Genomic DNA, 13,414 nt, shown 5'->3' with positions numbered 1-13,414 from the left:
AAAAGATATCTCATAAACTTTAAACTTTCCCCCCTCACCTGATAAAAAAGCTTGAAAGCACATATCACCAGGGTCAAGGAGAGCTTTTACCCTACTGTTATAAGATGGACTGTTGAGCTCACAATCTACCTCGCTATGATCTTGCACCTTACTGTCTGCCTGTATTGCAATTTCTCTATAATTGTAACACTTTATTCTGCATTCTGTTATTGTTTTCCCAAATGCACTGTGTAATGAATTGATCTGTGTGAATAGTACGCAAGACTAGGTTTTCACTGTGTTGCGGTACATGTGCAATAGTAAATCAATTGCAATTGAAAATTATTTTATTTAGAGATACAGAGCTGAATAAACCCTACTGGCCCTTCAAGTCACACTGCGAAGGAGCCCCTGATAGCCCTGATTTAAACCTAATCAGGTCACGGGATAACTTACAATCACCAGGCTTGGATGCAACCAGTCAAAATGCTTTTCTCTGTATTTTTGGATTGTCGGAGGAAACCAGAGGACCCAGGGAAAGCCTACACATTCCATGGGGAAGGCTTACAGAGACTCCTTATAGAGGACACTGGGATTGAACTCCCAACTCTGATGCCCCGAGCTCGAATAGTGTCGAGCTAACCACTACGCTACTGTGGCACCCTTACTCCTCTAGTGTTCAGCACAGTGGAAAAAGAGACACTGACGTTCTACCATGTCTATGCCTCATGTAATTTCAAAAGTCTCTTATCAGATCTCCTCTCAGCCTCCTACACTGCAGGAAAACCAGCCTAAATTTGCTCAGCCTGTACCGCTAGCTAATCGGTAGTGGAGATGGGCTACCTGTGTCTCTCCTCTCCCTCGTGGAATCGTGCAGCACAGAAAGAAACCACTCATCCCTTTGAGGGTATCTGTTAGAGAGAGCCGAGTCCATAACTCACTGAAAGTGGCTGCACGTGTCAATACAGCATCAAAGCATGTTTGCCTTTATCAGTTGAAGCTTTGTGTTCAAGAGTCAGGAAGTTATGTTGCAGCTTTAAAAATCTGGATTAGATTGTAAAATCTGGTTAAGTTGTCTGATTGTAAAACACTTATGTTCTGGTTGCCCCACTGTAGGAAGGATGTGGAGGCTTTGGAGAGGGTGCAGAAGAGGTTCACTGGGATGAACATAGAAGGTTCTGGAAGAACTTGGGGTTAGGCAGCATCTATGATGGCTATTAGATGGTCAATATTTCAGGTTGACATCCTTCATCAGGACTTGCCAAGATGTTGCCTGGATTAGATGATATGAGGTATAAAAAGAGGTTGGACAGCGGTGTGGTGGAGGATGAGGGGGAGACCTGATTGATGTTTATAAGATTATGAGAGGCAGAGATAGGGCAGACAATTAGAATCTTCCTCCCAGGGTAAAAATGTATTTAAGAGGACGTAGCTTTAAGGTAAGAAAGGGAATATTTAAAGATGATTAGCTTTTGTTCTTACACAGTGGTGAGTAGTGGTGGGAGCAAGTCCAATTCTGGTGTTGAAGAGGCTTTAGGCACATGAATGTGGATCGTGTCCACACTGCTGGGATTACTTAGGTGTCATTAACTTAATTTGTTTGACATAAGATGATGAGCCAAGGGGCTTCTTTCCGTGCTGTTCTGATCAATGTTCTATCATTCAGATAGCACCACCACCCCCCCCCCAGCTCTCTGTCAAGACACAAAATATTGATGGTCACATGTACCAAGATACAGTGAAAAGCTTGTCTTGTGTACTGTGTATACAGGTCAAATCATTACATAGTGGATTGAGTCAGAATAAGGTAAAACAATAACAATGCAGAATAAAACTGCTGAAAAAATGCGATGCAGTTAAACAATAAAGCGCAGGATCATAATGAGGTAGATTGTGAGACCGAGGCCCAAGAACTGGTTGCAAAGATCTCATGGAACCCTTCTGAAAGAAAGCAGGAGATGACGTGGGGGCGTGGGGGGGGGGGAAGAGTTGGAGGGAGTGCACAGGAAGATCCCTTTGTACTGTACTCTCTCAGCAATGTGGTGCATGTGTCAGCTGAGGTTTCTAGACAGGGATTTCCTTCTCTCTCAGAGTGGAACCCCTCAGTGGCTGGTATGCAGGCCAGTGGAGAGAGGATGGGACTGGAGATGGGCTAGTGTGAACCAGATAGGGGTCCCTGTGTCAATGATTCCAGTAATTCATTTGATTTGATGATCCCAGTCATGTCTTTAAAGAAGATGATTATTTAAGATTGTTGTTTATTTTCCAGCTTTTAAAACTAGGAAATAAGCCTTGCTTATGGAAGTGAACACACTCATTATATTGTGTTCAGTCCTGTTTCCCTCATAGGAAGGATGTGAAAGTTTTAGAGAGGGTGCAGAGGAGGTTTACCAGGATACTGCCTGGATTAGAGAGCATGTCTTATGAGGAAAGGTTGAGCGAGCTAGGTCTTTTCTTCCTGGAGTGGAGGCTGGGAGGTAACTTGATAGGGGTGTATAAAATAATAAGAGACATAGATAAAGGGGCAAACAGAGATTTTATCCAAGGGTGAAAATGGCTAATACAAGAGGCCATAATTTTAAGGTGATTGGAGGAATGTATGGGCTGGATGTCAGAAGAAGGCTTTTTACACAGAGTGATGGTTGTATGGAACTCGCTGTTAGGGGTGATGGGAAAGGTAAGGGTTAGCTTGACCTTAGAGTAGGCTAAAAGGTTGTTACAACATTGTGGGCTGAAGGGCCTGTACTGTGATGTGTTGTTCAATGTTTTATGTTCTATTATTCCCTCCTCCTCCTGCATATAAATGATCCAGAGAGCTGGAACTAATTTAAATGCAGACATAAAAGTCTTGAAGCTCAAGATAAAGATGCTTCAGTATTCTGAAAGGATATTTATTAGGAGCTAATCTTGAAGTGAGACCTGTGTGCTGTTCCTAGGTTTGAAGTGTTATGCATAAGATACCTTTGGTTTGAAGGTATGCTGCAGTCTACCAGGATGTTTTAAAGTGCAATTAAAATTTAGTTCTCTGCTGATTTTACTTGTTCTTGTTGAAAACGTGTCTTTAATTGATGTGCAGAGGGATCTTGGGGTCTAAGTCTGTAGATGCTTGCAATTCTGGCCAGAATGGTTACCAAACCCAGTCGTAATACATCAGGATAGGATGGTTTCTAGTCATAGTCATACTTTATTGATCCCGGGTGAAATTGGTTTTCATTACAGTTGCACCATAAATAATAAATAGTAATAGAACCATAAATAGTTAAATAGTAATATGTAAATTATGCCAGTAAACTATGAAATAAGTCCAGGACCAGCCTATTGGCTCAGGATGTCTGACCCTCCAAGGGAGGAGTTGTAAAGTTTGATGGCCACAGGCAGGAATGACTTCCTATGACGCTCAGTGCCGCATCTCAGTGGAATGAGTCTCTGGCTGAATGTACTCCTGTGCCCAACCAGTACATTATGTAGTGGATGGGAGATATTGACCAAGGTGGCATGCAACTTAGACAGCATCCTCTTTTCAGGCACCACCGTGAGAGAGTTCAGTTCCATCCACACAGCATCACTGGCCTTAAGAATGAGTTTGTTGATTCTGTTGGTGTCTGCTACCCTCAGCCTGCTGCCCCAGCACACAACAGCAAACATGATAGCACTGGCCACCACAGCCTCGTAGAACATCCTCAGCATCGTCCGGCAGATGTTAAAGGACCTCAGTCTCCTCAGGAAGTAGAGACGGCTCTGTCCCTTCTTGTAGACAGCCTCAGTGTTCTTTGACCAGTCCAGTTTATTGTCAATTCTATGATGCATAGATAACAATTGATGAGAATAACAGGAGATATGCCAAATTTCTTTTGCCTCCTGAGGAAGTAGAAGCACTGATGAACTTTTTTGATTGGTTGGAGCAGAGCAGGCTATTGGTGATGTTCACTCCAAGGAATTTGAAACTTTTTGTGTGGGGCAAAAGCAGTAGAGAGTGAGCAGTATACACGGTAATTATAAATACAACAAAAAATGCAATGATAATCACAAAGCAGCCCACCTTAGTTTAAAATCCTGATTCTAAATCCCTCTGTTTCTTCCTTTCTGATTCTTTCCCCATAGAGCTCCCCAAACCTGCTACATTCTTCCAAGTCCGGCACCTAGTAATTGCTGGATTTTAATTACAGCAAAGTCTCAATATTATGGCTCCTGGAAGGTTTCAGTGTCATCCCTTTCCTCTTTGAGGCCACGACTTTAAAGCTATCACTGATGCCAAGGTTTTGGTTAATTGCCCGAATGCCTCCGTGTGTGACAGAGCAGTTGGTACCTGAGAGGTTCTATCCTGTTAAAAGCTGCTACCTTTTGTTTTGAAGCTGAATTAAGTGAAATGGCAGCACTACTGACAAGATCTCCATTTCACTTGCTATGTTACAGGACTGCCTCCTCGAGTTACGCAGAAGTTGAAGGACGTCTCCGAATCCTCGAGAATCGCGAGCGAGGCCCTATCCAACTGTATTGTGCTCATCGAAAAGCAAGAAGTGGTTGGTATTAGTTTTACTCCTCTTGGAAATAACAAAGGAAGTAATCTTGAGCAACACACACAAAATGCTGGAGGAACTCAGCTGATCAGGCAGCATCTGTGGAGGCTTTTCTGCCCATTATTTTGATTCTGTAAAAGAGCTTTCCAATGTGTACAATACAGCCACAGAACAGAGAAACAGGCCCTTCAGCCCATCGATCCATGCTGGCTACAGCTTCCTCCACAGTAGCACCAATTGCCCAAGTTTAGGCAATGACTCTCCAAGTCCTTTACTCCATTTACCTACTTAAACACCCCTTAACAATTGTATCCACCTGCACCACTTCCTGTGGCAGCTGATTCCAGATACACCCTATCCTCTGTACAAGCAAGTTACTGCTCAGGTAAATCGTTCTCCTCTTATCTGAAATCTAGGGCTCTAATTTTAGTCTCCCTAACCCAGGGGAAAAGACTACGACTGTCCACCTTGTCCATACCCCTTGTGATTTTATAAACTTTACTGTAGAATCTGCAGACGGTGTTGAAAAGATTTGCAAGGATTTTGCCAGACTAAAGGACTTGAATCACAAGGAAGGACTGGACAGGCTGGGACTGTTTCCGCTGTATCAGGAGGCTAAAGGACGACCTTGTAGAGATTTATAAAATCATGTTGGGCATAGATAGATTAGATGGTCTAAAATCTATTATCTCATGGTATCTCAAGACCAATAGGGTGTAGGTTTAAGTTGAGAGGAAAGAGTTTTAAAGGGGATCTGAAGGTACAGATCCCTTTTAAACAGAGTGGTTGACATCTGGAACTCTCTGCCAGTGAAGGTGATGGAATCTGATATAATCTTTGCATTCAGCAGGGATTAGATGGGTACTTAAATAGGCAAGGTGTTGAAGTAGACTGTCCTAAAATGGGCCAATGAAATGCTCAATAGAGCAATAAGGTCAGCATTGAAATGATGGGCCAAAGGCCCTACCTCTGTGCTGTTTAACTCATGAGTTGATTGCCTTTTTGTTACCCTGCTATTGTCCATTTCATTTTTGCTGCCTCTGAGAAGAGGAGGGGAGGAAGGACTTGTGCCTACAAACCTTCTCACGTCCCTTTGGAACGTAGGAACTGCAGCCTCAGGTCATTGTACAGCCAGCTCCTGTGGTAGGTAACCTGTTTCAGGTAGATATGGGCCTCAGGACATTGAGAGGAAAGCCTCAAATCGTGCCAGATCTGTGTTGTATCCACCCAACAGACCAGAAGCAACTACAGTTCAACTGCGTGCCCAAATAATAGCTATGACAGTGTGGTTGCTTTGGAGTCTCACTGCTGGTAAGTCAGTATTGAATCCAACAGAGGAAAAATATCTGGACAGTGGAAGACTTTCAACATGAGCCAATGTAAAGTTCTTGTCAGGAACTCTGTTTACATAATAAGTGTTTGGTAGGGGGTACATGAAAATATTTTAATATTGGTGGCCAACCTGTGTTGTTCTCCTTAGACCATTGGAGGCCGAAGGGAGACCTGGTAGAGGTTTGTAAAATTTTGAGAGACATTGACAGGGTAGAGGGTCAGAATCTCTTCTCCAGGGTAGAAATGTCAAACACAAGTGGACATGCTTTTAAGGTCAAAAGAGGGAAGTTTAAAGGTGATATAAGGGGGAAATTTTTATGCAGAATGATGTGTGCCTGGAATGAGTTACCAGGGGTGGGGGTAGAAGCAGGCATTGTGGAGTTTGAGGCTTTTAGACAGATGCATGAATATGAAGAGAATGGAAGGATAGGGTTGACGGATGCACAGGCGAAGGACAAATTGGCATCAAGACTGGCTGAGTGGCCTGTCCAGTGCTGTACTGTTCTAATCTCACCTAAGCTGGTCTTTTTACCCATGTTTAGCCCAGTACTCTTAACCTTTCCTATACAGTACATGTACTTATACAAATGTCTTTTAAGTATTGTTGCATCTGAGTCAACCACTTCCTCTGGCAGGTCATTCCAAGTAGTGACCACAATGTGAGCTCAAGTCCCTCTTAAATCTTATTCCGCTCAACTTGACCTGCCTGCCCCTCCCCCCCAGTTTTTGGATCGCTTTGCCTGAGAGAAAGACCGAGGGTAAGTTCACATTCTTGATTTTGTACGCCTCCCTTTTGGGTGCAGTCTGTCATTGATCCTGTTATGGCTATTGGATTTACTGAGTATGCCCACAAGGAAACGAATCTCAGGGTTGTATAGGGTCAGAATTTGAATCAGGTTTATTATCACCGGCATGGGTCATGAAATTTTTTAACTTAGCAGCAGCAGTTCAATGCAATACATAATCTAGAAGAGAATAAATAAATCTATTACAGTATATGTTTATTGAATATATATAAAATTGTGCAAAATAAGGAATTATATATATTAAAAAAAGTGAGGTAGTGTTCATGGGTTCAGTGTCCATTTAGGAATTGGATGGCAGAGGGGAAGAAGCTGTTCCTGAATTGCTGAGTGTGTGCCTTCAGGCTTCTGTACCTCCTACCTGATGGTAACAGTGAGAAAAGGGCATGCCCTGGGTGCTGGGGGTCCTCAATAATGCATCCTGCCTTTCTGAGACACTGCTCCTTGAAGATGTCCTGGGTACTTTGTAGGCTAGTACCCAAGATGAAGCCAACTACATTTACAACCCTCTGCAGCTTCTTTCAGTCCTGTGCAGTAGCCCCGGCATACCAGTGATGCAGCCTGTCAGAATGCTCTCCATGATACATCTATAGAAGTTTTTGAGTGTTTTGTTGACATACCAAATCTCTTCAAACCCTAATGAAGTATAGTCGCTGTCTTGCTTTCCTGATAGCTGCATTGATATGTTGGGACCAGGTTAGGTCCTCAGAGATCTCGATACCCAGGAACTTGAAACTGTTCACTCTCTCCACTTCTGATCCCTCTATGAGGATTGGTATGTGTTCCTTTGTCTTACCCTTCCTGAAGTCCACAATCATCTCTTTCGTCTTACTGACATTGAGTGCCAGGTTGTTGCTATGACACCACTCCACTAGCTGATATATCTCACTCCTGTATGTCCTGACTTTGATAATAAATTTCCTTTGAGCTCTGAACTCTATAACATCACTTCTCAGCCTTGTATGTTCTAAGGAATAAAATCTCAATCTACCAAGCGGTGCCTATAACCGAGTCCCTTGAGTCCAGACGACATTGTCATAAGCTTCTTTGCACTCGTTCCAACTTAATGATATTCTATCCTTCCAGTAAAATGGCAGTGAACTTGGTCGCAGTGGCCTTTCCGGGCCCATCCAATGGTGTAATAGTTCATCCTTTACGTCTTGCAAGACACTGCTGAATATGAGGAACACCAAGTACTGTTGGTCTACCTCGCTAGCAAGTTGCTGATATTGGTGGAGCATGGCACGGGCTTGTTGCGTACCGTGTTGCCTGCTAAATCCACCCAAAGAAAGAGGCATTGGAGACAGTGCACGGTCCAACAAATGGTGTAAATGATTGTCTTGGATGTTTTTATTGTGATCACAAGACTCTTTTGGTCATTGGTAATGTGGAATACTGCAAGTCAGTTTCATTGGCGAGAATCTCGGGGGATCTGTGTGCCTTTCGTTTTTGTACGGACCAGGCCCTCAAGCCGCGCCGTCGCCTGCTGCGGTTGCCCAGGGGAGGAGTTGTCAGAGACGGTGTGGGAGAGAGCAGAGGCAGGGTGGGTGTGCCGGAGCCCACGCTGGGTTAGGGACTAACCCCTCTGGTCAGTGTTACTCTCCGGTGTTCGCTTGTTGGATTGCATTCGTCTGCGGTTGTGTGTGATGAGGAACAGCTACGTGCTTGTCCTTCTAGAAATGTAGCTCCTGGACAACATCCCACGCACCATCTTCAGGCCATGTCACCTGCAGACTTGGGGTACATTGTCATCTTTTGTGACAGTTTGTTTTTCTGCTGTCCTAACTGTGTGTGATGGTTGGTACTGTGTTTTGCACCTTGGCACAGGACGATAGCAGTTTTGTTTGGCTGTTTGCATGTGCAAGGTTGAATGACCATTAAACCTGAACGTGATTCTTCCTCTAGCAGTGTGACCAAGACTCCAGGTGTGGCCTCACGAACCTCTTGTACAAGTGCAACATAATGTCCCAGGACAAAGGAGACCCCTTGATTGGTACCTCATCCTCTACCCTCACAGTTGCTCATCTCCACCATTCCCAGCTCAGTGCTGTGACTGATGAAGGCTAGAGTGCCAAAGATTTCCTTGGCTTGGTCTTCCTGTGATGCCACTTACACTGAGGTCAGGAGTCCTTATCATTCAGTGGTTTTGTAACTGTAGGATAGAAGCTGGCCTTGAGACTGCCCATGTGCTCAATGGGAGGGGAGAAAAGAGAGCAGTTGTGAGGTGGCGTCTTTGATTATGCTGGCTGCTTTCCTGAGGCAGCAAGAAGTGCAGACAGAGTCGACGAAGGTGAGGCTGGCTTCCACGATGTTGGGGTACTGTGCCTATAACTCCCTGCAGTTCCGCACAGTCTTTGGGCAGAACAGTTGCCATACCAAGCTATGGATGCTCTCCATGGTACAGCGATTAAAAATTAATGAGGGTCATGGGGACATGCTGAATTTCTTTAGCCTCCTGAGGAAGTAATGGTGTTTATAAGTTCTCTTTTGCTTTCTCGGTGCCCTTAAATAATCTGTTGGACTGAGCACCTCATGCTGTCCCAGATGAGCTTTTAAAAAGGTCTTGGGACTGTTCTCAAGCTATGGCTCTCCCTGGTGTCCAAACTAGGTTTACTGTCAGTGAAATGTTGTTGAATCATGTTATCTTGACTGTTTATCTGTTTTGATGTGCAGTTGATAAGCTTGCTGTACACCCATTGGTAGTTGTACTTCACACTGCATTGCAATGGGGACGATGGTTCAGTTGCAGTTCTTGTGCTTTGAAGAGTTAGAGTTGTTCTGAAAGGGATGTGCAAGATACTACAGCATTGCCAGTCTGCCAGCATCTTTGCTGAGAATATTTGGAGGTAAGTCTGAATTTATTTGTTACATCCCCCATGTTGCAGTAAGGATATTTTTGTGACAATATTGCTGTCAGCACATCTGTGAATTTGCATGCACGCCCATCCAATGTCAAAGAGCCTTACTGGTTTATCACCTTCATGTTCATTGCTGTCACTACACAGCATTTATGTTATATTAATTATCAATATTTTGTACCATTCTGCAGTTTTTGTTCGACTTTGGCAACCTTGTGATTCACAATAACATTGTTGATCAAGACTACTAACCAAGGCTGTTTATGCTTAACTTCCTCATACAGCAGATGAGTTAATGTCGAGTTTGGGGAAATGTCTGAGCTTCCTTGTAGAGGATATGACAGTTTAACTTCTGTGGTTTGCAAATTTTTGTTGTAATCCTAGGTAGGAAGCCTTGTTAAAACAAAAGCTGCTTATTCTGTCCTCTCCTGAAGGTGAAGAGCTCTTGTTGATGTATAGATCTATGCCTGATTGTTCCCCACTGCCAGGTTGTTACTCGGGTGAGTTCTGCCACAAAGCTGATGGTTCTCTAGTACTATCAAGTACCACAAGAGGGAAACAGGCCATTGGGACCAACTCATCCATACTGACTATGGTGCCTGCCCAGCCACACTCATTTGTCTGTGCTTGGCTGATACTAAATTTCAAAGTATAAAGTAACTATTATTAGAATCAGGTTTATTATCACCGGCATGTGACGTGAAATTTGTTAACTTAGCAACAGCAGTTCAATGCAATACATAATCTAGCAGAGAGAAAAATAAACAAGTTAATCAATTACATATATTGAATAGATTTTAAAAATGTGCAAAAACAGAATTACTGTATATTTGTTTTAAAAGTGCAGTAGTGTCCAAGGGTTCAATGTCCACTTAGGAATCGGATGGCAGCGGGGAAGAAGCTGTTCCTGAATCGCTGAGTGTGTACCTTCAGACTTCTGTACCTCCTACCTGATGGTATCAGGGCATGCCCTGGGTGCTGGAGGTCCTTAATAATGGACGCTGCCTTTCTGAGACAATGCAAAGTACATTTATCAAAGAACACCATATACTACCTTGACATTCATTTTCTTGTGGGCATTCACAGTAAATAGAAGAAACGCCATAAAATCAATGAAAGTTCAAGTTTATTGTCATCTGACTGTACATACAGTGTATGCAGCTAAACAAAACAATATTCCTCCAGATCATCGTGCACCCACACAACATATATCACACACAGCATATCAACCAAAATATAACCATTAGGCATAGGAGCAGAATTAGACCATTAGGTCTGCTCCACTATTCCATCATGGCTGATCCCGGATCCCACTCAACCCCATCACTGCCTTCTCGCCAAATCATTTGATACCCTGACTGATCAGAAAACTATCAATTCCCTCCTTAAATATATCTACGGACTTGGCCTCCACACAGTTTGTGGCAGAGTATTCCACAGATTAACTGGTCCCTGGCTAAAAAAAAATCTTCCTTACCTCTGTTCTAAAAGGTCGCCCCTCAATTTTGAGGCTGTGCCTTTGAGTTCTGAATACCCCCACCATAGGAAATACCCTCTCCATATCCACCCTGTCTAGTCCTTTCAATATTCTGTAAGTTTCAATAAGATCCCCCTGCATTCTTCTAAATTCTACTGAATAGAGGCCAAAGCAGCCAAATGCTACTCGCATGTTAACTCCTTCATTCCCAGAATCATCCTTGTGAACCTCCTCTGGACTCTCTCCAATGACAACACATCCTTTCTGAGATATAGGGCTCAAACTGTTGACAATATTCCAAGTGTGGCCTGACTAGTGTCTTATAAAGGTTCAGCATCATCTCCTTGCTTTTATATTCTATTCCCCTTGAAATAAATGCCAACATTGTATTTGCTTCCTTACCACAGATTCAACCTGTGAATTAATCTTCTGTGAATCTTGCACAAGGGCTCACATCCCTCTGCGTCTCTGATGTTTGAATCTTCTCCCCATTTAGATAATAGTTTGCACTATTGTTCCTTTTACTAAAATGCATCATCATACATTTCCCAACTCTGTATTCCATCTGCCACTTTTTTGCTCATTCTTCCAATTTGTCTAAATCCTGCTGCAATCACATTGCTTCATCAGCACTACCTACCCCTGCACCTACCTTCGTATCATCGGCAAACTTTGGCCCAAAGCCATCAATTCCACTACCTAAATCACTGACAAACAATGTGTAAAGTAGCAGTCCCAATACTGACCCCTGAGGAACACCACTAGTCACTGGCAGCCAACCACAAAAGGCCCCCTTTATTCCTACTCGCTGACTGTCAGCCATTCCTCTATCCATGTCAGTATCTTTCCTGTAATGCCATAGAATTTTATCTTGTTAAGCAGTCTCGTGTGGCACCTTATCGAATGCCCTCTGAGAATCCAAGTAAATGACATCCACTGCCTCTCCTTTCTCCACCCTGCTTGTTACTTCCTCAAAGATCTCTAATGGATTTGTCAAGCAAGATTTCCCTTTACAGAAACCATGCTGACTTTGACTTACTTTATCATTAGTCTCCAAGTACCCCTAAACCTCATCCTTAATAATAGACTCCCAACACTTCCCCAACCACTGAGGTTAGGCTATCTGGCCTATAATTTCCCTTCTTTTGTCTTCCTCTCTTAAAGAGTAGAGTGACATTTTCAGTGGACTTTAAGTCAGAATCATGCCAGAATCAAGTGATTCTTGAAAGGTCATGACCAGTGCATCTTTACCTCTTCAGCAACCTCTGTCAGGACTTTGGGATGTAGTCCATCTGGTCCAGGTATCCACCTTAAGACCATAAGACATAGGAGCAGAATTAGGCCACTTCCTCACCACTGACTGTATCTGCAAGTTAATGTTCAGGGTGTTCTGCACAAGGACTCCCAAGTCCCTTTGCATCTCAGATTTTTGGATTTTCTCTTCGTTTAGAGAAGAGTCTGCACATTTATTTCTATTACCAAAGTGCATGACCATGCATTTTCCAACATTGTATTTCATTTGCCACTTTCTTGCCCATTCTCCGAATCTGTCTTAAGCCCTTCTGCAGCCTACCTGTTTCCTCAACACTACCTGCCCCTCCACCAATCTTCTTATCATCTGCAAACTGGGCAACAAAGCCATCTATTCCATCATCTAAGTCATTGATACACAGCTGAAAAAGAAGCGTTCCCAACACCAACTCCTTTGGAACACCACTAGTCACTGGCAGCCAACCAGAAAAGGATCCTTTTATTCCCACTCGATGTCTCCTACCAATCAGCCAATGCTCTAACCATGCCAGTAACTCTCCTGTAATACCATGGGCTCTTATCTTGGTAAACAGGCTCGTGTGTGTGTGTATGTCCTTGTCAAAGGCCTCCTGAAAGTCCAAATATATAGCATCCACAGTATCTCCTTTTATCTATCCTACTTGTAATCTCCTCAAAGAATTCCAACGGGTTTGTCAGGCAAGATTTTCCCATAAGGGAACCATGCTGCTTTGTCTTATCTTGTCCTGTTTCACCAAGTACTCCTTAACCTCATCCTTAACAATTGACTCCAACATCTTCCCAACTACTGAGATCAGGCCAACTCATCTATAATTTCCTTCCTGCTGCCTTCCTCCTTTCTTAAAGAGTTCAGTGACATTTGCAATTTTCCAGTCCTCTAGCACCATGCCAGAGTCCTATGATTTTTGAAAGATCATTACTAATGCCTCCACAATCTCTACCGCTGCCTCTTTCAGAACCCTAGGGTGCAGTTCATTTGGCCCAGTTGGCTTATGTACCCTTGGGTCTTTCATCTTCTTGAGCACCTGCTCCCTTGTAATAGTAACTGCTCTCCCCTCACACCCTTCAATGTGTGGCACACTGCTAGTGTCTTCCACAGTGAAAATTGATGCAAAATACTCATTTAGTTCATCTGCCATCTCCTTGTCCCCCATTATT

The 13,414-nt window shown here is 43.4% G+C and overlaps 1 protein-coding gene across 4 annotated transcripts in view; it reads left to right on the top strand.

Annotated features, from left to right (window-relative positions):
- The window catches only part of LOC140197511 (oxysterol-binding protein-related protein 1-like), a 344,662-nt gene that overhangs the window by 91,131 nt on the left and 240,117 nt on the right, over window positions 1-13,414 (top strand). For all 4 annotated transcript variants that reach the window (XM_072257540.1, XM_072257558.1, XM_072257530.1 and 1 more), the window contains exon 16: window positions 4,393-4,499. In XM_072257540.1, coding sequence (XP_072113641.1) covers window positions 4,393-4,499 — 107 coding nt within the window. The remainder of the gene's footprint in view (window positions 1-4,392; window positions 4,500-13,414) is intronic.

The sequence above is a fragment of the Mobula birostris genome, chromosome 1 (assembly GCF_030028105.1).
Source record: "Mobula birostris isolate sMobBir1 chromosome 1, sMobBir1.hap1, whole genome shotgun sequence".
Classification (NCBI taxonomy): Eukaryota; Metazoa; Chordata; class Chondrichthyes; order Myliobatiformes; family Myliobatidae; genus Mobula; species Mobula birostris.
Note: the sequence above shows the minus strand (reverse complement) of the source record. Positions and strands in the feature narration are given on the sequence as shown.